The 26219-nt window shown below is 45.0% G+C and overlaps 1 protein-coding gene across 1 annotated transcript; it reads left to right on the plus strand.

Annotated features, from left to right (window-relative positions):
- The first annotated feature begins 13421 nt into the window (after window positions 1–13421).
- On the plus strand, window positions 13422–18651 carry LOC138405650 (uncharacterized). The gene is made up of 2 exons (XM_069515536.1): window positions 13422–17595; window positions 18117–18651. The coding sequence occupies exons 1-2, from the start codon at window positions 13936–13938 to the stop codon at window positions 18264–18266; spliced, it is 3810 nt and encodes a 1269-aa protein (XP_069371637.1). The 5' UTR covers window positions 13422–13935; the 3' UTR covers window positions 18267–18651.
- Window positions 18652–26219: the final 7568 nt, after the last annotated feature.

Here is a 26219-nt window from a genome sequence, read left to right on the forward strand (position 1 = left end):
TCAACAACAATTTAATTCATCCTTGCAATATTGTGCAACGTATGCAAGCAAACAGAGGTGTCAATAACTGAGACTAGAATTTTATACCACAGTGTGTAGTGCATGACACTCTATGTTACCTACTGATGATTAACCCTCTCAAGTCTGCAATCACACCAGCATGATAAAATAATGTGTCTTCTGTGCTTTTGATATATTGTTATACTATGTAAAAGTGAAACAAATAATTGTCTAGTCATAAAAGCAATGTTGTGTTGAAAAAGTATATCAAACATTGGCAAGATCCACATTTTTAATTTGGTTTAAGAATTCAAAATGGCACAATAGCCCACGACTCAAAAGGTTTAAGGTTTGATTTTGGTCATCGTTGAGTTTGTCCAATCCAAAGAGAAAATACCTCAGAGAGTGACTGTTATTCTGACTGCTGCTCATGAGTGGTTCAGAAGAACCAGATGTTTAAACGTTACATCTTGTCTAGTTCAAGCTTGAGGATGTGAAATGTTTGTGAAACAACATAAATGCACAATTTTGAATCAACTCTTGAGAGCTTTAGTCAATCTACCTCCTTAAATTTTAATCCATATCTGTGAAGATATTCAGAATAACAGTCTTCAGCTGCTCGCAAACATGTACTACAACCCTGAACTTTGCTGAACGTTACCTAGAGGAGCTGAATGTGTGAATCACTCAATCATTGTCTGAAACACCTGAACCGGACATTCAACGGGACCTTCCCCTGCCAGCTAACTTCAAAGTCCCCGTGATGTTCAATTGAGCCTTTGTGTGAATAGAGAGGTTAATTGTCCGGAGAATCTGGACAGAGATCACGGAACTTGATAGCACCAAGCAAATGAGTACTAAGTTTTTAAAAATATTAAATTGGCTTCTTACACCACCAGGCAAGTGATTAAAGTGATGAGAGGATCGTACAAATCTCTATAAACCATATTAATTAGCAAATTAATTATTCACAAACACAAACACACACACACACACCACACACACACTTGAGAGTCAGTTTCCCATGTTGCTTTTGTTAAACAACCAACCTGTTCCAAGGGAGCCATAAGGCATAGTGGTGTGCCAGCATTGCGGCCAAACTCATCCAAAGATAACACACTGCTCAGCACCCAGATCACCACAGCACTTCCTCCACTCCAGTCTCAGCTTTGATGGACACAGATGTGGGGCTGTTCCTGTGGGCCTGCAGAAACAGAACATGGTAAATGGAATAGTAGAAATTTTAATTAGCTTAATGTGACATCTTCACCTACTATAACCAAAGTAACGTGATATTAAAAAGGGTTGCTTCGTAAAAATATGTAAGATCAAATCTATTCCAGAACGCAGTGCATGCTTTAAACTGACAAAATCCAACATGCAGAGAGAGGAAGAGTGAGTGTGTGTGTGTGTGCATGTGTCAGAGAGAGAAAGAGAGAGAGAGAGAGAAAACATGAAGCTTTTAAACCTGAGATTGAGCGCAGCCTCCATCTTTCAAGAACTCATAAATTAATCACCAGGCGGTGAAAATGTCCAAACACACACATGAAAGTTAGATGCTGCTCCAACTTTTGTGTGAGTGTGTGTCTGTGAGAATGTGTATGTGTGTGTGTGTGTGTGTGTGTGTGTGTGCAGACAGGGAGGGAGAACATATAGAAGCTGTGTCTGATCCTTGACTGGTAATTAAACTTATAGTTTTACACACTTGCATGCACACAAACCCCCCACTTACACACAGGCAGAGGCAAACACACATCTATCACGCACCCACACACACGCACACACACACACACACACACACACACACACACACACACACACACACACACACACACACACAGAGGGCACAGGCCGACTTCTAGGCCTGTCAGATTAGAGAGGGTCCTTAATTTGTGTGACTCAGTGGAGTTTCGTTGGCTAATGAGATTGGGCTAATTGGTATCGTTACTGTAATCTCCTGAGGCGCAGGACAACACGTTTAAACATATACCCACTGATCACACTTAAAACCTGCCAGCAATGCTAAAGGTCATTAGCGGCTGTTTCCATTTCCAAAGACATGCAGTGTAATGGGGAGGGGAGTGCATTGAAACACTGTGGAAGTTCACCAGGGTTAAACAAGGTAAAACATTCATTTGCTAATTCTAGGATGCATGTTGCCAAAAGAAAACATGCTGTAATTACACAGGGAAAAAAACAGAACAAGCTAAAATAACACTCTCAGACATAACCATGGATCTAACTGTGCAACCCATTTTCCAGGCAAATTAAAGCATGTGTTGTTGCACCGAACACTTAATTTGGCAAATTCCCCTATAAACAGATGAAACCTTAGGTTTTAACCCCAGTTAATTTGAGTTTAACCATTTAGTTATTCATTGTATTTATTTAATTGTTCTTTTTTCTTAAAATGGTCACACCATAAACTGAATTAGTTAGGCAACATTTAACTTTTAATTACCTTTCAACACATTTCCAACAAATCTACTCCAATGTGGGATGTGAGCTGGGAACCAAAACCAATTTAAAACAAGCACAATCACTACTAATGTCCAAGTGCCAAGTTTATTTATAAATATGGTAACTTCTATGAGGATAGGGAGAATATTAGTAATGTACAATATGTTGAAATAATATCATAATGCATTCATCTGTCTTGTACAGGTCTCGCAACAGTAGGTGCAAGAAAGCTCTCCCAGATTCAAAAGCCTCCACGGTCATCTGGGGCCTGCAGTATAAATGTTCTCACCATGTGCATGTGGGTTCCTATAGACTTACATGTACTGCATGTTTAAAAATACTTCTACCCATTGCCCGTGACCAATGTAGTGGACTGAACTTAATAGTGTACTAATAGTTTGATGGGTTAAATGCAGAAATGGATTTTCCCAAAGGAATTAATGACATATACATTAACAAGCTTAAGATATATTAAAAGGTCATCACTTAATATATAAATACATATCTCTTATTTGTATTTATTTCCAGGTCCTAATATGATGAATGTAGAGCAAGGCCATCAGCATACGTGGGCTATCAGTCTCCCTTTTGGCTCGGGCCGGGGGGAATGGCATGAGGCTGACAGAGTGAAACAAGAACAGTAGCTAATGTTAGCACTAATGTTAGCGTTAGTATTAGCATTAGCAATAGAGATGAATGGAGCGCCTGGCAGCCACGACTCATCTGTCCACAACTAGAGACAGGTGGGCCCTTAAGCCGGGCCTCAGGTTACCTAGAGGAGCCACAATGTGCGTCACATATTCACAAGCACACACATTGATACACACGTTGCACAGCAGAAACCCCCAATGTATTTATTTTAGGCTATTTCAAAACCACATACTCTTTACTGATATTTCATCAAAGAAATACGACGAATAACAAAAAAATATATTTGCCTCTCTTTCATGTCTTTTATGCACAATCTTATTTTACTCACATATTAACGCAAATGATCAGAGCATTAATTAAAGTTTTATTCAAGAGTTTTAACTTTAAAGTCAGTTACAGAGCAGCAATATTCTGCATGTGTTACAGGGCTGTGTGATGCTAAAATATGTAAGGGAAGTTTGCTTTAGCACTGAGAGGGGGAACCTAAGCTCTACCACCTGTTTGCCAGATCCAGAGGCTTTATTGAATATTCTTATAAAATCAAAAAAGGGGGAAGAGAAATCAAAGCATTTCCTGGCTGCCTGTGGCACAGCTTCTAAAGACCGGGCCTATTTTTAGGTTTTGACCTAAAGCAGCAGCCCTCTCTTTAAACCTCACAAATGTGAACCCAGATGTTGCTGGTACAATAAAAACATGAGGCCATCAAACCAGCATGTATATTTAACTGTTCAGTCCCTGGCTTGGCTCTGTGTGGCAGGTGACAGTGATGGATCCATAAATTTAAGGGACAGTTTATTAGCTTCTTAACACAAAAATAGAGGTGCCGTGTGAGAAAACAAACTCCTTGGGAGCCGTGAAGTAAAATGAAAGAAAAACTGAAACCAGAAAAATTGGTACCCGACTGTGCTGTGACCAACTTGATTGGGCTGCGATCACTTGACTGTTTTTGTGTATTGTCATAATTAACTCATAAGACTGTCACAGCCCTCCCTCCTCTGCTTCAGATAATGTTTACCAAGGGATCTGGGGGGGAGATGCCATGTTTGCTGTGCAATCAGATCTGAGCTGGAATGTGGGCAGGAGGAAAGAGGGCAGGCGCAGGCCTCTCTTCCTGCCTCACTAACTGGGTGGCTGGCTGACTGCTGGTGGGTGGATATCTGGAAAATAAGGACCTAGCCCTGAGTGCTATTTCTAAACCCCCTCCACCCAGAAACACACACTTACCCCCCACCTGTTTCCTTGAATCCCCATCCGATGAGTCCACAAACAAACTGCCCCCTAATGGACACAGCTCCATCTATTCCTCCTCAAGAGGTGCGTCCCTAAATAAAGCCTGGCTGCCGTTGAGGCATCATGGGTTTTATGGGACGTGCATCCTCAGCCTGCGAAAATAGAGAACATAGTTTCACAAAGTTCACACCACAGTCATACACGCATAAGTCTGGGCACCTCCTTGTAAAGTAATGGCCTTGAAGCTACTGTTTCAGAGCACATCGTGGCCACCAGGCTGCATTGATGGAATCTGAAACAGGTAGGTGACTTTTAGAAGATTTATACTGCGATTTCAATCTATGAAATTCAGGATGTCACTGTGACCCAGTCACTTCCTTCTGCACATGTTCTACAAAACATTTTGATTCTGGTCAGATCATTTTATGAAAAATGTATACTCTACAGCTTGTGAAAAAACCCAATTCTCTGTTAAAACAATAATGACTGTATGATTACAAAACATTATGGAGTTCTTCAGAACTTTAAAATGAAAAAAGTAATTTATATAAAACCTGAATAAGAAATCAGAAATGAAGAGAACTTCTTTTTGCACTAGAAAAAAATGATTCAGAATTGATTTTACAGCAGTCTCTTGGATTTCTTTAAATATATTTATGTTGTTATTATTATTTACTCATTTATGAATTAACTCCTTCACAGTAATATTAAACACTGTAATCCTTTTTTCTTCTTCCCACTCATTTGACAACTGTCATGTTTGAAGGTTTTAAAAGGATTCGACATCCAAGCGAGTGATGCCTGAAACTGAAGGAGAGACGTGAAGAAAACGAGGAAAGTGAGGGAGAAAGGAAGGAGAAACCGGGAGAGAGGGAAAATGAGATCCATTGTAAAAGCAAGTCTTGTTAGCGCTGCGTCACACGAGCGTCCATATTTCATCTCCAGGCCTGTCACCTGACCCTGATGTGTCACAGACTCTGGACTGTTCCCTCGAACACGAGGGCTTCTCTGGTAACCCCCGGGCCCTCTGTACCCCCATCTCCCCCAACTCCCAGTGAGTGTTAGGCAGTACTTTACAGCCTCTGAGAGGGAACTAAAGACCGCTGAGGATTGAGATGAATTACAGCCGGGGGAGCTCCTCTAACGAAGGGCGTCCAAATTTACAGCTTTGCCAGCTTTCTTAACTTCATGGATGGAGATAAAGCAGGCCCTGGTTTTGACAGAGCCCCACTAAGAGTGCAGGGGGGGAGCAGGGAGAAGGAAAGTAAGACAGAGGGAAAGGAAGACAAGGCTTAGTTTCTCAAAGTGAACCTAATGAGTGAAAATATATGAAGCAGAATGGCCCTTGTTATTCTCTCCCCTGACAAGAAAAACGGCAGTCAAACGTCAAGTAATATTTATTGCGATCAACAGTCATTGAGAGGTTATGGACACAAAGGCCCTGACTGCACTCACTAACTATTTTGTGAAACAGAAAGAGCCAGCCGCAGCATGAAACACATCTTTCTTTCTTTTTTTTTTTTTGGAGATCAGTCAGTTTAAACGCTTGTTAAATCAGTGAGGGTTGAAAAAAAATAGAGGAGAAAAAAAAGCCTTTCGAGTGCTGTCTAAACCTGAATGAAAAGCCCTTTGTAGTTCACCCTGTTGGGTTTGTAAAAACAAATGCATGCTACATCAAGCCAATCATTTATCCCCCAGACAAAGATCAAACTAATATTGACTGAAAAACACCTGAACGATGAGACACTGAATGCTAATGAGAGGGGCTTTCTGAGCAGCTAATCACAGCGAGCCTCATTTCAAGAGGAGTGGGGGGGTGTAAGAGAGGAGGAGGTGGGAGAGAGCCATCTTCATAAACATATCCTCATTTTCCAGGAGCACAGGATGGTGTACAGGGTCGGGCTGCAGCCCGACTCCTATAAGAACTGTGAATTGTATATCAGCCTCTAAAGCTGGCACTTTAATCCTATTTGCATTCATATGACTATAGCTGGATCCTGGGAGCCTTTATCCTTAGATTTGCCCATTTGTATGCCCCTGTGAGTGCAGGAACTCTGTGCACGATACCAGTATCTGAATGTCTCTCACATCTTTCGGCCCAATTTCACTCGCACATGCAGCCACAACCAGTCACCGGCTGGAGAGGCAGTGGGAGAACTTATTGGAGAATGGTACAAATGAGTAAACATGGAGACTCCTGGGCAGGTAATGGACTCTCGTGTGCACACATGCAGACACACATGCACAGGTCTCATCCACACATACAGGGAGGGGTTGGGGAGGCAGTGGTGGTGGTGGTGATGGTGGGGGGAGAGAATTAAATACTTCTAGTGGTTCCCTGGTGGAGAGAGCCACAGGCTTAGCTCCACACCGGCTGATTTGTGAATCTCTTCTCCTTAAACAGCTCTGTGCCTCTGTGCACACGTTGTGTCGGGCGCAGGGGGAGCAGCGCTCTTGCCCATTTACACATTAATAAACCTCCAGAAACATTTATTAAATGCTGGGAGAATAGACAGTATTTACATGTGAAACTCCCGAGGACACCGGTCTTGTTTTGGCAGGGGCCACACCGCGGGCCCCTGCGGTCCCCACAAATCCTCAGCTGCGCAAGGGGGGCACGATAATAACATCCTCCGTCCAATTACTCCCACTGCCAATAGCACTGGTTGTGATGGAGAGGAACACACTATTAACCCTGTTGGCATTATCGACACAAGCGCCACACCTCAAATCAGGACTCTATTAGGGTGATGATGAAGGTGATTATCAGAGAAACCACAGGACGACAGAAAGCATTAGTAGAACATTTGATATATTCAGTTATTTTAGCAATTATTAAAATGTATCATACAATAATAATAATACATTTCCATGATTCATATTCCAGTTATTCTCTCATGTAAGCCACATTATTTGCCTTTATCAATATTAATGGTTGGCTAAAAAGGCAACCACACGGCACAATCTGCAAATATAATGCCCCACCTTATCAATTCATAACGCAGGCCGGCTAAACTGTCAGAAAAATCTGAAGTCACACTTAACCGAACCCAATACCTACTATTAAGATGGCTCGACATAACAGGACGTCTGCCAATAATTGTACATAAAGATATGGAAAAGCCACAGTCCAGCTATGAATATTTCATGAATTCCGACACAAAGAGCATGCTAAAAGGATCAAAGAGAAAAACGGGGGAAAGGAGTCAACGTGAACATCCAAACAATATGCAAGAATCCCGACAGTATAGGTCACATGCAAAAAGACCGGGGTCACACTGAAATTGTCCATCAGTCAGACAAGCAGAACTGATTTGGATGCTAAATAATGGTTTAGATATTCAAAAATTCCATATATATGCGAAAGGCTTCAGTGCACCCTGGATCTGGCCTATCAGAGTGCTGCTCTGCCACCACGCTCCCTCATGCAGACCCACGCCATGCTCCTGAGCCGACGACTAACACACACACACACACACTCGCAGATATGCAGACATGCAGACATCCAGACACATAGTACATGCACATACACACTTTGACACATGCACTCCTTCTGCAGAGATACATAAACACAAACATATATTATTCACGTACTATATGTGTCTCCCATCAAAATAAAATACACTGAAGAACTAAATTAGGTTTATGATAATATTTAATAATTGACTTGTTTTAATTTATCAGTGGATAAAGAGATTAAACTTTCAAAAATATGAGTAAACAAATTCACTGTGTACATTTTGTGCCCACAGTCCCTGCCACACCCTGATGTGCAGATGAAAGAAACAGTTATGTGTGTGCTATTCAAGGTAATATGTTTAACAATAGAAAAGAGTTCTGGTAGATTGTGCACTCCTATGTCCATATGGTTGAATGTTTGCTGTCAGCTTTTAAGGTAAGAAAATAAGCCAATGTTGCCACAAAATGTTCAGATCCTTTGTATCTGGATGTTTCCAAACCACACAATCAATGGACAATTTATACAAGGCAGTGTCTTAAAAACCCAACATGCTGCCACAATTATATTGTGATCATCTGCTCATTCAAAGGGCCTGGCTTGTTGTGATTGTCATATGCCACTTGCCATTGAAATGTGCATTTCATGTCTCTCGTCTCATTGAATGTCAAGCATCTCTCATTGAGGGAGCCAAATGCATCTGATGATTTTTCCACCCCACTCAAATGGAAATGGTGCATGTGACAAAACAGTGGTATTAACATAATAAAGGAATTCGACTTACAAAAACCTCAACATCTGCCGGGTTGGAGGGAGTAATGGATAACATTTCTTTGAATCCAATTGATGGATCTGATGGCGCTTAGACAGTCATTCACATCATAATGTCTCAGGAGAGGCCAATAATAGGAACAACATGGGATTAATCTCAACACTCTCGACTCTGACGAGACAAAATATGCATGAGCCCAGAAGATCTAAAAAAGATGCTGTTATAAACAAATTTTCTCTTTTTTCTCCCTTTATACAATGAAGCTCGGGATACAGGACGTTGTGGTAAGATATGAAGAACACAGACAGGAACAAGCAGTGCAATACAGAAATCTGTTATATTTAGTGAGATCAAGAAATAAAGTTTGAATATTTACACAACCCTGAGAAAGCTGATCAGAAAGGGTTTTGGTAAATTTCAGACACACTCACAAAGGGAGGTAATGTTTCTAATATTAAAATATAAACACTATTAAACAACATTGTAGTGTGCATGGGATTCAGAAAAGACCATTCGAATGCCTCCACTGTTTCAATGGGCTGACATTAATCAATATGGTAAGTTTAATGAAAACAGAACAATAAATATTCCATGATTGTTTATCAGTGTTTCCCATTAATTATCTAAACTTTAATTTGTCCTGCCACAGTTTCATGATGAAACAAAAAACTATTTGCACTGCTCATGATAACATGAGATCTCTGGCAGCACTATCTGCCACATGCTCACGTTATCGGCCATGAAGTTGTTTGTTCCAGCTGCAGTTGTGCACATACAAACAAAGTGGCATGTAATGCAGTTCTCTCCCACACAGCAACTTTCACTCTTTGGTCTGTGTGCCTGTCACTCGATCATGAACATGCATGTGCACCCCCCCCTTCTGCCATAGATTGAAAGAATTCTGTGGGATACGCTGCATATATTTATTTATTCTGTAAGTTAGTTTACATATTACTGATCTAAAATCTAATAAATGCATACCAGTGGCTGCTTAGACAGTAGGAAAAACACATTCAGGAATTTACACTATTGTACACTGAAGAAAAATATCAAGCGATAATGTAACATGAGTTGTTGGGTTAAAACATGCCTCGCAGCAAGGTCTTGGTAACTCTACAATAGCCACAGGCAGTGTGGTAGATTTGTGAGGTGTTTTCTTTTAACTTGCTGAAGAAATCACAGTGGATAGTCACAGGACTACAGTGAGAGCCACAGTTCACTTCTCCATGTGAACTAGATTGAGATCACATTAGTTATCATCAATTGCATTTTTAATTTCCTGCAGCTTTTGACCACTGTCTTCTGCCCCTTTAGAAGAGATTAGTTTTATTCATGTTTAATTCCGGTGATATGACACTTCTTTTTGATGCCTTAGTTCGGACCGGCCTGATGATTTACGACAGAGGGAGGAAATCAAAGGGAATAACAGACATGTTTAAAATGTGGGGATGATCCAGCGACCAAGGTGCAAATGACGACCTGAGTCTGATGGACAGATGATTCCTTGTGAGCTGACCTCCAAGACAAAGGTTTAATAATAAATACACGTTGTCTGAATTAAAAAGACACCGGCCTACATTTTTAATGTAAATGTATTTCTGCATGCAATTAAAAATGAATGATCACAGTGCTCACCCATGCACGGACATGGGACCTCTCCTCAGCTGTTAGACCTTGGGGATGAGGAGCTGAGACCTCCGTAAGGCCTAGACTAGAAGAAAGGGGAGCTGAGAGGAGGGGAGTTTGGGGAAAGAGGGGATGCGAGTGTGCTGTCTAGGGAGGTGTATACCTCTACAGACCCCACTTTGAAGACTGTCCAACCTGTACAAATAACCATGGAAATCTCTGGCTGGTGATTAACGTGCTGGCTGGAGGTTTAAATCACTCTGGGAGAGAGATGGCCCAGTGTTTGACTGTGTGATATACTCCCGAGCAGAGCTCCTCTGATGGGAGGAACATTACTGATGGGAAACTAAAATGAGATTGCAGAGAGCAGGGGCAGGAATTAGGGCTGACCTGAATGGGTCTGGGGGTAACATGGAGGCTATCACATTAACCTGACGGGGGCTCCTTTAATAGGGTCCAGGGCTTAAACTGATATATCAATTTCCCTCCATGTGGACGACTTCAAAGGCCAGAGCTCATTCTCGCCGCTTGTGTTGGTCCCCCATCAATCTCTGGCTGCTGTGGGCATCATCACCTCCAGCCTGAGACAAGCCAGGATAAAGATCAGCTCGACGTTGGCTATGACCAATCAGCCGCTTTGTCCCAACTGTCCACTCGGGGTTAGAGAAAAAAGATTGCACCTTTAAAAAAAAGTTCCACTTACTTTCTTCATTGTTTGTGCACAAGCCAAGGTGGAAAAATGCATGGCAACGCAGTAAATTGGTTTCAACATGCAGGTCAATCAAACACAACACTAATCAGTTTCAGTATCACAGAATGATTGTAATTATAATCATGGCTGACAAACAGTTTTCTATCTGTGTGTGCTAACGTCACAATAATTACCCTTGTCGCACTAAATGTGTAATTTAGCAACACAAATCATGGCATTTACCTCTGCTGACAGCTACAATGATAAAGATTCAGGAAAAGCGTGGCAGAGCACCCTCCAGTTCATCCCCACTGTTTGTATATAGAGAGATTTTTTTTTCTTCCAACAAAAGAGACGCAAGAAACTGCTTTCTTTCTGTTAAACTCTCTGTTCTCAGAAATCATATCAAAAAGCCTCTCTCGCAGTGCAAGCCCTCCAGGGTTCTGATGTCACTTCCACTGTAACACTCTGCTGATGACTGACATATGCTTCACATGAGCGCGAAGAGAAAAAAACACACATACACACAAAAAAAACATACACACTACACACACCCTTTTTGTTTTAGACGACATTTCCGACTTTACGCTAACTTGTTTTGTCAAAACAATTCCCGAAGAAATTAAACGACACATTACTCGAGTCAAACCTGAAACCTAGATCTGCCACAACAAACCTAATCCAGTTTGAGCAGCCCCTGTGTTGTGGTGTCCTCGGAGTGTGCGTGTTTCTCTCACAACGTAGCTTAGGTTTCAGGAAGTTTTAGGCCTGGAGTCAGTCATCCAAGGGCGGGGGGGGGTTAAGGGCACAAAAACAAGGGCCCTGATAGCGCTGATAATGGTCATGTGTTAACCCTATTGAAGGACGAGGAAAAAAGTCTGTAGGAGTTACTAGAAAGTGCTTGTGAAAGTGAACAATGTTTGCAGGAGGAAAATAAACATGATTCTTCATTCATCGAGTCGAACAAGGAGAGAAAAAAAAACTTGCTGAAAAGGTGCTCTTCTCTGAGGTTTCTGAGTCTGAGAGCGCTCTCATGAGGGGAGCCCTGCATTTGAAGGAGCAGAATTAGGTGAGATTAGAGGAGACGCAGGAAAAAAAAAAGTCCACATTTGTCACACGGCTCCTTTCAGCTTTCACCTCGTGATCAGAGGCATCATTTAGACGGAGAACAAAAGACGGCAAATATTTTTGGAAGGAGCGGGGAAAATAAAGGGGGCCTGTTTAGTGAGCTGCGAGGGTGAAAGTGAGCGGGGTGGTGCGCGTAAAAGAGCCCGTTGGTGTGGGGCTACAGTTTGCAGTAGCGTAGCAGCCCGAGATCTATGAATACAGATCAGGAGATGTGAGGGAATTTTACAGCAGGTATTGTCTGTCACTCACCCTGCCTGTCTGTGTGATCACTGCCTCCTCGGCGGCTGTTTCATCTCCCACTCTCTCTCTCTCTCTCACACACACACACACACACACACAAACACACTCCTCCCCCAGCACTACCAAAGGAGACCTGGTGCTGGGGTGTGCCCTTGCCAAAAAAGTGACAGGTGTTCCAATAGGAAATCCAAAAATCAAAGGGCCATTATTCCTATTATACGTTATGATACACTGCTTATGTCTGGCTTTGTATAAGTTACTGACATCTGGATTTGACTGAGAGTAACGCACATAATGTGGAGAGTGAAATAAAATGTAACCAGGACACATTTGTTCTAAACACACAGCATCTTGCTGCATGTTTTATTTCCTCATGTTTAACTTTTTTTTGTTCTTGTCCTCACAATGGGTAGAAATAGTTTGCCAGTCGTGTATCTGCATAGCCTGGAGCTCTTTAACACACACTGTGAATTATGCCTGCAGTGAACATAAACACAGATTTTACAGCAAAACACGGAGCTGTATGTAAGCGATGACTAGAATTATTCACTCCTGCAATCACGGCGGAGCATCGCTGCTGAGCTGAACCTCGCTACATTCCTGCAACACGTCATACGCTGGCCCCCACCCAGAAACACCAACATGTGCATATGGTGGTTGATCAACATTAAGAGTGAAAAGATAAAAGAGAGAGGTGGGCCTCTCACCAGCTGTCCCTGCACAGTCTATCCCTAACCCAACTTATTATGCACCAATATTAGGTAAACACAGGTTTTTTAAATTGTGGCTAAGAAAGGGTGATGGACTCCTTTCCCATTGTCAGTAGAGGTGTTTGCCTTTCTGTTGTTTTCCCTGGTGAGTCATGCTCAACATCACCAACGTGCCGGAAACTGAGAAGCTCTCTGTTGCAGATTGTTCCCAAGATGTAAGAAACAATATGTACACAAACGTTTATAGTCATTTACCAACCAACAACCTTAAGTGCAATGCAAATCATAACGTGCAAATAAGCAAAAGACAAAAGAAACAATGAAGAAGATGAAAACGAAGACAAAGAATACTTCAATCACTACTGAAAAAACCTGCGTCTGCAGAGTCATTTGACCCGGGAGTAGATGCAGATTGTATACATTCTGTGGCATCACACGGGGCCAGGTAGTGGATGGGTGCTACTTCCCCTTTAAGGAGCAGCGCCCACACCCCAAAATGGCCGCTGAGGCAACAACTCCAGGTCCCAGAAGGCCTCACTCCTCACCCAGGTGTAGGTGGTTAGGCCAGATAATTGAGGGAGAATTTAAGAGCTGCCAGAGGAGAGAAGGAGCGAGCACACGGCAGGAAGGAGCAGGAAGGAAACCTGCAGGAAAACCAGCTCCAAACCCCAGTGAAGGCTTCAGAGAACTACGACCCGAAGGAAGGAAGAAGAACCACGAACACCTCACGTTAAGTTTGTTTTGAAATGATTTGGTTTAAGCCAATATCTCCCCTGGGACGCTTTTGTTTATTTGTTGTTTTTGATTAAGAGGAAGGACAAGTCGACGAATAAAGCTTCCGTTTATTCATGAGAACCTTTGTGATTGGGTCAGTTTTTCAATCTCCCATGCACCACCCCCTAACCTGCTCTTCGTGACCTCTCATGACCTCACAAATGGTGGAGAATGCGGGCAAGGGGCTTAAGTGCGGATGAGCGGGACGGAAGAGATTGAAGCTTTGACTCAGTTTTTTGCAGACCTTCACACAGACGACCCCCCCCCAACCCAAATGGAGCAACTGGTGCAGATGCTGGTGGAGAGCCAGAGGGCCCAGCAGGAAATCGGGGCCGCCTTGGTGCAACAGCAAATAAGGGCCAACCAACTGAAGGAGCAGGAGCTTGAGCAGTTATCCAGGTCAAAACCCAAAGTCGCTGACTTCCTCCCGAAACTAGGAGAGACGGATGATGTGGAAGCGTACCTTCATGCGTTTGAAGCTACAGCCACTCGGGAGGAGTGGCCAAAGACACAGTGGGTGGGACTCCTGGCTCCTTTTCTATCGGGTGAGACCCTCAAAGCTTATCAAGATGTAGAGGCCAGTATTGAGCAAGACTATGACCAGTTAAAGAGAGAGATACTGAGCCGCCATGGGTTGACAAAATTTAGCATGGCTCAACGGTTCCATAACTGGACCTTCCAGAATGGAGTCAACCCCCGGTCCCAAATGCATGAGTTAAGACGAGTGACGAACAGGTGGCTGGAACCAGACAGGAGCAGTCCCACAGACATAGTAGATACTCTGGTGATGGACCGCTACCTAAGAGCTTTGCCTTATGAGGCGAAAAAAATAATCAGCCACAAAAGATTAACCACGGCTGCTGAGTTGGTAGAAGCAGTGGAGCAGTTCCAGGCCGCCTCAGACATGCTCCGCCCCACTCGTAAAGAGCCTATCGCTTCGGCCCCCGCCCGACCAAGTGGGCCTCACCCCAAAGGTACTACGCCAGCCAGCCCTCACTCAGGCCCACCCCATAGACCCTTTAATGCACCTCGGCAGCCACGAGGATTCCTGAACCCCGAGGCACGCCAGTGCTATCGCTGTGGCGAAGTGGGCCACATCTCCTGGCAGTGCGAAAAGCCCGATGAGCCCATGCCCACAGCAGAGTCGGCTAACAGTCCACACGCCCACTTTGCTGCCCTCCTGGGGGAGCGGGGAGACCGCAGACCAACCTGCCCGGTAATGGTGAATCAACGTGACGTAGAAGCCTTGCTCGATTCGGGAAGTGCCCGGACCCTGATACACGAATCGGTGTTGGATGCATCGGCCCCTGCTCACGGAGACCCAGTTCCAGTGGTTTGTGTCCATGGAGACACCCATGTGTACCCCACCACGGTGGTAAAGCTGACAACCACGAGGGGCACCTTTGCTCTTGAGGTGGGAGTGATCAAGACACTTCCAGTTCCCGTCCTGATAGGCCGGGACTGCCCGGCCTTCCAAATGCTGTGGAGGGAAGCCCAGACGAGGCTCAGACGGGAACCCCGAATACGTAAGCAAAAAATTAATGAACGGAATAAATCTTGTGGTAATGTTGCAGAACCCAGCCCCCCCTCACCAGGGATAGTCCAAGCCTTGGCAGGAGACTCTAGTGGCGCGGAGTCAACAGCCGGGGACACGGAGGACGCAGAGCATCAACCGGGCCTAAGTGGAGGGGACGAGGTTGACTCCCTGGAACAGCCACGTCTGAAAGGGCAGTATGGAACAGCTCAGTTACAGGACCCCACCCTTGGTAATGCCTTAAGAAATGTACAGGTCCTAGAGGGCACGTTGGTGGGAACCAGGTTAGCTCCCACATACCCCCACTTTGCAGTAAAAAATGGCCTCTTATATCAGGTAGTGAAAGCAAATGAGACAGTCAGAGAGCAACTCCTCGTTCCCCAACCTCATCGCTCAACGGTGCTGCAGTTAGCTCACACCCACCTGCTAGGAGCTCACTTGGGGGTAGAGAAAACCAAGGAACGAATATTACAACGATTTTTTTGGCCAGGAGTTCACAAACAGGTAGAAAACTACTGCCGCAGTTGCCCAGATTGCCAGATCACAGCCCCCAAACAGCAGTACCGGAACCCCCTTATCCCTTTGCCCATCATAGAAACTCCGTTCGAAAGGGTGGGGATGGACATTGTGGGTCCCCTCCCAAAGAGTGCGCGGGGACATCAGTACATCTTGGTCATAGTAGACTATGCCACCCGGTACCCAGAAGCTGTCCCCTTAAGAAAGGCGAATGCCCAACAAATAGCCAAAGAACTGTTCCTCTTCAGCAGCCGCGTAGGGATACCAAAAGAGATCCTTACGGACCAAGGGACCCCCTTTATGTCCAGGGTCACCAAGGAGTTGTGTTCTCTGTTAAAAGTAAAACAGGTGAGAACCTCGGTGTACCACCCCCAGACGGACGGGTTAGTGGAGAGGTTTAACAAGACTCTCAAAGCCATGCTGAGGAAGGCCATCGACAAAGATGGGAGAAATTGGGACCAGCTTCTCCCCTACCTTCTGTTTGCAGTAAGAGAAGTTCCTCAGTCTTCCACTGGTTTCTCACCCTTTGACCTCTTGTACTCTCACAAACCCCGGGGTCTTTTAGACATCGCCAAGGAGACTTGGGAGGAGCAACCCTGTCCCCACCGGACCATGATCGAACACGTGGGGGCTATGCGAGATCGGATGGCAGCGGTGGTCCCCATTGTGAAAGAACACATGGAAAAAGCCCAGAGAGATCAGAGTGCCGCCTATAACCGACCAGCCCAACCCAGAGAATTCCAACCAGGTGACAGAGTCCTAGTTCTGGTCCCCACAGTGGAGTGTAAGTTCTTGGCTACGTGGCAGGGACCCTACGAGGTGATTGAAAAAGTTGGGGAGGTCAATTACAAGGTACGGCAACCAGGGAGGAGGAAAGGGGAGCAGATCTACCATATTAACCTTTTAAAAAAATGGCATGATCGAGAGACCTTATTCACTTGCCTTCCCCCCAGAGAGTCCCCCGAACCAGCCCGAGACGTGGTTCAGTTTGGTCCCGACCTCTCCCCTCACCAACTGCAACAAGCAAAGGAGTTGGTGGAGGGTAATCCGGATGTTTTCTCATTCCTCCCAGGCTGCACCCACCTTGTAGAGCATGAAATACGCACCCAGCCAGGAAAAAGAGTGAACCAAAGGCCGTATCGGGTGCCGGAGGCCCGCAAGAGGTTGATTGCGGAAGAGGTAAAGAAAATGTTGGACCTTAATGTAATTGAAGAGTCCAAAAGTGCGTGGTCAAGCCCCATCGTCCTAGCCGACAAGCCGGACAAAACCGTAAGGTTCTGTAATGATTTCAGAAAAGTGAATGAAGTGTCTGAGTTCGATGCCTATCCTATGCCTCGTGTCGATGAGCTTATTGAAAGCCTGGGCAAGGCTCGATTCCTAACCACTCTTGATCTCACGAAGGGATATTGGCAGGTTCCCCTGTCTGCAGGGTCCAAGGAGAAGACGGCCTTTGCCACCCCGGGAGGCCTGTGGCAGTACCGGATGATGCCGTTTGGCCTGTTTGGAGCACCCGCCACCTTCCAGCGCTTAATGGATCAGGTACTAAAACCACACCAAGAGTATGCATCTGCTTACATTGATGATGTTGTCATTCAGAGCCCAGACTGGGAAAGTCACTTACCTCGGGTGCAGAAGGTCCTGGAGTCCCTTCGACAAGCAGGCTTGACCGCGCACCCCCAGAAATGCAAGTTGGCTTTCAGTGAGACAAACTACTTGGGGTACACCATCGGGAGGGGCCTTGTCAAACCCCAGGAAGCCAAACTCCGGGCTATCCAGGACTGGCCAAAGCCGATGACTAAGAAGCAGGTGAGATCCTTTTTGGGCCTAGCCAATTATTACCGACGATTCATCCCGGACTTTGCGCTGGTAGCGGCCCCTCTCACAGAACTGACTACAAAGAAACACTCCCGGATGGTGACCTGGACCCCGGCAGCAGAAGAAGCGTTTGGCGACCTGAAGAGGGCTTTATGTTCAAAACCGGTCCTCACTGCCCCCGACTTCAGCAGAGAGTTTGTGGTCCAGGCAGATGCCTCGGAGGTGGGTTTGGGCGCGGTGCTAGCCCAGATCAATGAAGGTGAGGAACACCCAGTCCTGTATTTGAGTCGAAAACTGCTGCCTAGAGAGAAGAATTACGCAACCGTGGAGAAAGAGTGCTTAGCCATAAAATGGGCCCTGGAAACGCTCAAATATTACCTGCTGGGAAGGAGGTTCACTCTAGTGACCGATCATGCCCCATTACAATGGATGGCGAAGAACAAAGAGACTAATAGCAGGGTAACTAGGTGGTTCCTAAGCCTCCAGCCATATAACTTTTCTGTGGTTCACAGACCCGGTCGGCGCCATGGAAACGCGGATGCCCTGTCCCGCCGAGATGCCTTCTGGTCCTCCTTCACCCTGCCGAGGACGTCAGGCCCGGGGAGAGGGATATGTGGCATCACACGGGGCCAGGTAGTGGATGGGTGCTACTTCCCCTTTAAGGAGCAGCGCCCACACCCCAAAATGGCCGCTGAGGCAACAACTCCAGGTCCCAGAAGGCCTCACTCCTCACCCAGGTGTAGGTGGTTAGGCCAGATAATTGAGGGAGAATTTAAGAGCTGCCAGAGGAGAGAAGGAGCGAGCACACGGCAGGAAGGAGCAGGAAGGAAACCTGCAGGAAAACCAGCTCCAAACCCCAGTGAAGGCTTCAGAGAACTACGACCCGAAGGAAGGAAGAAGAACCACGAACACCTCACGTTAAGTTTGTTTTGAAATGATTTGGTTTAAGCCAATATCTCCCCTGGGACGCTTTTGTTTATTTGTTGTTTTTGATTAAGAGGAAGGACAAGTCGACGAATAAAGCTTCCGTTTATTCATGAGAACCTTTGTGATTGGGTCAGTTTTTCAATCTCCCATGCACCACCCCCTAACCTGCTCTTCGTGACCTCTCATGACCTCACAATTCCCATAGCAGACAAAAGCCAGATGTTAGCGGGTGTTAGTGGGTTTTTTGACCAAGTGGAAAAGGGGCTTCGGTCTGCCTGAACAAGTGGCTGCTTTTGCATGGGAGTGTCAGTGTTGATTTCTAGCATCGGGATAGCAAAACACACATAAAGCTGCCCCAACAGTTCAATCACAGGGCTCTGCAAATGGGAGCGGGCCCTCGGTCGCAATCAGCTAAGTGTAGCAGGCAGCTGTTGTGTGGCGGATGGAGTGTGTCGTTAATTCTGTAAATATAGCTTCCCTCATGTGTCTGAGAATCACCCACTCAGGCCACATTCAGGCCAGATGAGCAGCAGCTTTGCCAGCGTCTGGTAAACTGGGCGAAACCGTGAATGACTCAACAGAGCAGGGAGGAAATCTAAATGTTCCTTTAGAGAAATCGTCTTTTTTTTTTTTTTTTTCCTTTTGAAAAGACGCAGTGCAAGGTTGCAAACACAACTACACAGTTTTCAAATGTAAAAGGAAAAATAAAGCAGCATTTTTTTAACAATTCCTTATTGTTGCCTGTTCATGTTCCGCTTGTAACTCATTTTATTCAGACTTGACAACAATGAGAAAAATAAATGCAGTGCTCTTTGAGGGGCAGCGCAGCGTTCAAACTGATGGTCTGGCACTTGTATTGTTCTTTAAAGTTGGAGCAGAGAGGCAACAACATTCTGGCTCTTCTTTTATGGGCTATCAATAATCTTTTTCTGACACATTATTTGCCGGGCTGGAGGAAAATAGGGAGCAGCACGGTCTGTGGTTTACCACAAAGACTTCTGGGAGCTGGCAAGGGCAGCGTGCGTGGGTGATGCATCCACCCTGGGGCCCTGCCAGCATGTCTTTTTGACCAGGCTTGCTGGAGCGCTGAGGGCCAGAGACCGAGCTGCACACAGTCTCTGGGAAAAAACACACAGAAGCAATTAGATGACATGACAGTCATGGAGACGATGATTCTTTGGCAGATCAAGCTCGGTTCAGTTTTAGTCACGGCCGCGTTAAGCACCATCTTGGTTGGTTTAGTGGCTTGCTGCTAAATTAAAATATTTCAGAAATAATTGCACCACATCGTGAAAGATTAAAATAACTTTATGCTTTTTTTACTTAATATAATCTGTCATGTTTTACAGTCAGGCTTTCATTGCACCACAGATATATTTCTTTTTTTCCCCAAGCTTCACCATTATTCTCTCTTCCATTTCTCCCCGATGCTGATATTTTTCCCTTGATGGCCATCTTGCTGGTGTGAAGAGTTTTACACCCCTATTCCCTGTGAATTCAGCACAGCTCAGGCTTTTGGGGAAATTAAATAACCTGAGGATGGAGCTACTTTTGGAAAGCCCAATTAACATATTTGCCTCTAGAGGAAAATATTGCCTGAAGTTGAATGGACGGTAATTTAACGCATGGATTTTTCCCATCGTAATTCTCAGAGCTTTGAATAATCCGGGGAATTTGTTTTACAGAACAAGGGGTTTTAACGTTCTGTGCCGAAGCTGAGGTGGTTGGATTTTTACAGAACCTTGTGTCAAAAAGAAAAAATATTACACAGCTTTTCCAAAGAGCGACATGCTCGTACCGTGTTATGCAGTCAAATCATACATTTTTACCGTATGTGCTAATGTATCTTTCCCAGAGCAAGATCCCAGTTTGGAAACATAAAACATGTCTGTGGTGTCCCACTATGGTATATTTTATTTTGACAGAGGACGTATTTGGACACTGTGATTTTGGATCTACTTTCCAGTCTGATGCAAATGTCCTGTGTTCCTCCCCCCGCCTGACTAATTTAAGATCCACTGGTTGACCCTCCAATGCTACACTTCAAGAACATTCATCCAAACTTTACTACCTCTGTGTGGCCTTTTCTCATCCTCTTCTAAAACATTTCCAGCTCTGATCTCAGCGTCCCTTCTCCAACTCTGTGTCAGAGTCCCACTCCGCACACAGATCAAAATCTGATAAAAGTTTGGATAACCCATATTACTTCTAATTAATGGGTAACTTAATGTACACTGACAAGTCCAACGGTTGGTGTGGTCAGCTGCTGATGTGTCCACATGGCTCGGCCCCTCTCAGAAACAAGGCTGACCAGTATAGTCCCACAGTCTAGTCTCGTGTGGCTTAGCATGAAACCCATTTGCGCTGTCGCCTCTGGGCCAAGACCAGAGACCGTTAAGAGTGGGCTTTAAGTCTCCGACTGCTCGGCTGACATCCACCGCTACAGATCATTAAGGCCCCACAGCCTCTCTCCAGCCTCAAAACACGCCAGCAGAGTCATTAAAGGCAACGTGTAATTTAAGTTGGAATAAACAAAGGCTTTTCCCCAGGTCTTTTATTTTTCTCCCTCAACCATGCGCGCATCTCTCTCTCGTTTTCACACATGCTTTCTCTCGCTCTCCCTCCCTCCATTCCTAGTCTTTTTTTCTTTCCTCCTCTGTATCTCAGAGAGAGAGAGAGTTGACACATAAGAGAGGAAATTCTCATTGGCTCCCATGGTGGTGGCAGGCATGGACGAAGGCCCTCAGCCTAATTAGAAAACTAAATACTCTGAGTAATGCCTAACCCCTGGGAATACAACTGCCATATCTCTTACACATGTGATGTGGAAGGACCCGGAATGCCACTGGGGTGTCTCGCTGAAGTATCCTGTGCTGTTCCCCTTTGCACAGCTGTCCACACAGACTCATGCACTTAAGACAGGCTCGCTTTCATAGTTAAAATAGAAAATTGTGTCCTAAGCGCTGCAACACAGCTAATGCTAAATATTTAATTCCCGTGGGTGCTAATTATGGTTGAGTACTGGCAACACGGATTCCCTTTTTTCACTCCGCATAACAACTGTAAAAGCAATTTAAGCATTTTTCAATTAATTAAACACATAGTCTTCCAGTAACCTCTTGTCATTTTGCCCTCCAGGACCATAGCTAATTTGTGTAGAATAGAAAAAGGGAAAGGGGAAGGGGTTGGGTGGGGGCAGGGGGGTGGTGGGTACTGTTTTCATCTTCGCAAAATGCTCCTACAAAGGAATTAAAAGGGAAGACATCATTTTCATGAGAGTTTATAAAGATCACACTCTATCATTCTTTTTTTTTTTTTAAACCCTGTAGTATTGTAAGTGTAGTTTTTTGAGTGTTATGAACCTACATATCAGATGACTGTAACCACGAGCAACCAGCCCCCATTATGTTATCAAAGCTTGTGTGAGATAGTCTGGCCATGAAGCTAATCCCTGATGTATTTTTAGTCACAACTGACTGATGAAGTGAAATTACTACATCAGTGATAAAAATGGGGCTCTCTGAAAAGCCTTTACAAGATCACGCAGCAACCAAGAGAGCTCTTTAAGCCGCTGAGATTCTAAATGAAGTACAAGTACAGCAGCGGTGAAGTGCATGACAATATGGTGAAGATGAGGAGTGGTGAAATTAAGATAAGGGCACATTATGTATCTATATTATATAAAATGATCACTTCTGCTATAAAGTTCTGTCTCCATTGTGCTAGTGTGGGCCAACTAAAAATATAAAACACCCCCTTCTTTCATTTATTCCTAATAACACAGTATGTTAAAAAAATAATAATAATAGGAGGAAATCTAATCACATTTTCTGTGACAAAAATATGAGGAAATAACTGCAATTAAACGATATAAAATATCACATTTTATATATTACACAATGTCAATGTATCACCCTCTATTGTGCATGTCCCATTGGGTGCACGTGTGAGAGCTATTATAAATAAATTGACTCGATTTGACTTATTAGGAGGGGTAGTGGCACACCCATCCTCTTATAAAAGGCCCCTGTCATAGCGAGAGATCAGAAGAGGGCTGTGAAATCCAGCTAATAGTCATTATGGGACCCCCGGTCCCCCTGCACATCCCATACCTGCTCTGCCGAGGCGGCTCACTCAAACTTCATATTTGCATTGTGTCATCTTATCAGCATTCACCCAGACAGCGGACAGATCACACAGCAGACTGACAGCCACATCGCTAATATCAGTAAATAGGGCTGAGGGAGGAGAGACTGAGGAGCATTGGATGTTCCACACTTGAAAGAAAAAAAAAAGACACAAAGAACCAATACAACGGCACAACCTCGTGACACTAAAAAAATAGCCGGAACAATATTATTTTTCTCCTGATGTAAAATTAATATCCAGAGTCTTTGTAGCTTGTGACGCCCCCTCCACCTCCTGATCGGAGTGGCAAGGCAGGGTGAACTCTAAGAACCCTGTGTGCTCAGTCACTTCTGGGCCCATGCAGTCAATAAGGCTATTTCTGATCTCCGGATGGCTAGGGTTTCAAAGCCTGTTTAAATGGGCTCCCACAAAGCCGGAAGCACCAACCTCAGTCCTCTCTCCCTCCCCGTATTTTCTCCCTCCCTCTCTTTTCCTCCTCCACTCTCTCTAAATATTGAGAGGGAGCTCAGCTTGCCGATACACCCCCCCCCCCCCCCCAGTAAAGAGAGGGGGGAGGAAGGAGTTGAGGGGAGGGGGGTGTCCTCTCCTCTCCACATGCGGGGTGGTGAGGAAAGACAGGGAAGCGCAGGGTCAGGGCTCCCAGTGCTAAGCTGTGAAAGGCAAACGTTTGGCAGAGTAATTACACGCCGCACTGCTCTGGGAGTGATTAGTGATAGTTGTCTGTTCAAAGTGTTTGGAGCTCACAGCCTTTATGGGCTATGCTTGCCTTCCCTCTGCCTAATGTTCAGTTTGCATTTGCATCAGGAAGAGAGTTGCATGTGTCAACATAAACAGTGCGCAGATGAAGCTGCACCCAGTGTGCACTTGTGTTTCACCGATGCCCGAAATATATTTCTCCATAAGATCTGGGTAAGATTATCACATTATTGTGCATATTTGACAACTTCTCGGTCGGTCAACCTGACATGAGTTAGCCGGTGTCTTATTATAAATTTGAATATGTGTTAAACATCTTTTAAACCCCACGTCTCTAAAACTGTGTCAAGCTGTAGTACTCTGGATGAAGCTATTTAGCATATGAAGGATTTAAGGCCTCCACACAGTTATCAAAAAAGTCCTCTCCACTCCCAGGTCAGCACTGCAATCAGCCCGTTCAGGTGGTGTGGCCGGTGCTGCCAGCCTCTCATGTCGTAGCTGTGTTTATTTTGGCCAGCCACTCTGTCCCGGCACAACCTGCAGATATGCCTGCAAGCTGTAAGGTGAGCAGCAACACTCCTGGGTAAGAGGGGGGAGGCTGCGGCCAGGAGGGGGCGGCATCAACAGGGACACACATAAGACATGGAAGTATAGGAAATTAATGATGTTGACATCGGAAATATTCAGATATCAATGTTCATTCTGACAAAATTGATTCCTGAATCATGTGACTTTGTTAACTTTCCTGTTCTGGTGATCCAAACAGATGCTATCTGTGTATGATTGTTTTTTTAGTGTAATTTCTTTAAAATGAAAGGACTTGAGCTCTGTCCCTTTGAAAACTTGAGATACTCTAGTATTTAATCCTATCGAAGCCTTTTGGGGGTCTAAAAAACCCCACCTCAGAATAGTGTTTATCCAAAGGTACACACCGTCTCGCACTAATCCCAACACAGGGGCCGACTCTGACAGAGGCCGGAGAGTTGGGTGGCATAGCAGAGGAGAAACAAACATGGCCGTGAACACAGGAGGAAATACCTCAGGGACTTTGCGGGATTGTGAAAGAGGTAAGATGGTACCTGTAGTGCAATCCCCTCCAAATCTGCACCAGGTGTCAGGCATTAAGGAGAGCATCTCCGCTTTGGCTTTCCATGTCTGGCTCAATCACCCAGGGCAGTGTGTCAGATGTTGGACAAAACGGATACTCTCCAGGAAGAAGAGGAAGAAGAGGAGTGAGGAGACAAAGTGCTACAGCAAAGAGAGGAGGATTTTTTTTTTTTTTATAAAAGCTGAATTTGTACCATGCCTAATAAAAATGCCCTTTTGTGGGAGTAATTTCATTATTTTCCTCGATTCTTATCAATGTTTGACATTTAAATATTCAATTACATGTGAAATTAGTCTGCTGAGAATACAGTGTATTGAGGAGACGGCAGTGAGACAATAAAATACGGGAAGCAGTGCTGAACACTTTGGGTTTTAATGAGTTAAGATAGATTTAGAATAACATTACACTGTATCCCAGTGAGATTTTCAGTTAACTACAAAGACAATCGAGCAAAGACTATTCCCCGCGTGATAAAACAAAGCAAGGAGCACACTATAGAATGCTCAGCTTGATATTAATATTACACTCTCAATCATAAAGACAAGGTCTAACTGAACACCTGGCACCTTCTCAATTTCAAGTGTGTAAGCATTTTGCAGGCGCAATTGTCCTGAAACAAAACAGTGGCAGCGGAATACTTCAGTACCTAAAGAGCGAGAGGAACATAGAGCCTTGCTGGCATTGTTGTTGCCACAGATTATACATGACACACTGAATAAAAGGAGCTGATTGTAAGATGTTTAAATGTATCACAGGCATGGGAGAAGAAACTTAATACCGCAGCGCTGGGAGATGGAGAATGCGACTGGGCACGTGTGGAATGCTGAGGAGGAAAACGGCAATCTAAATTTCTAATGCTGAGGATGTTTCCCATTCTGTGTTTATGAAACATGGCTGCCGGGACTACAAAGGTAAGGGGATACAGCATCAAAGTCTGCCCTGACAAAAACAAAAAAGCAACAATGCTGCAGTGGAATGCACGACAGAACATAATACTCCACCTCCTCCTTCTCCTCTCCCCCTAAGCAGTCTCATTTGATTACAGTGTAGCAGGCCCCAAATCAACCCCTCAGTCCCATTTCTCGCTCCCCGCCACGGCTGCAAGTGGGAGGCGGAACACGACTTGCCAAAGTGACCGGGGAGGAGGGGAGGAGAGATGATGTTGTGGAGGAGAATACTTCATTTGCGGGGAAACAATAGAACATGGAAGCGGGCGAGCCGAGGTGTCCGTGGCAGGGTCAGGAAAAGTGGCTGTTGACCCGAGCACGGTGACTGAGACGGAGACTGCATGTCTGATGATGGCGAGGCGACGTATCGTTTACAGGGCTCCCTCGGCAGAAGCCCCTCGCATGTCCGTCTCCAGCCACAGCGTTTGCCCTCTACTTAAGGCAACAAGAGTCAGGCTCAGCATTACAAGCCTATTAAAAGATACTTTTAATTATGCCCCGCTCTCCCGGGATCGCTTCTTTGATGAACTCTGTGTTTCTTTGGCATGTGCACTTAGGAATGGCACAACCAGGAGCACGTGTTGTTTTCTCCCTCCAATTAAAGGGCATGTTGACAGATTAAGGCTGCTTCTGGTTTGTGCTCCACTAACGCATTTAGGGGAGATGATGAACAAGGGGGGATGAGGGGAGGAGGTGTGTGTGTGTGGGGGGGGGGGGGGGGGGGGGGGGGTCAAACAGAGAGAGAGAGAGAGAGAGAGAGAGAAAGAGAAAGAGAGGCTGATAGAAGG

The sequence above is a fragment of the Paralichthys olivaceus genome, chromosome 1 (assembly GCF_024713975.1).
Source record: "Paralichthys olivaceus isolate ysfri-2021 chromosome 1, ASM2471397v2, whole genome shotgun sequence".
NCBI classification, from domain to species: Eukaryota; Metazoa; Chordata; class Actinopteri; order Pleuronectiformes; family Paralichthyidae; genus Paralichthys; species Paralichthys olivaceus.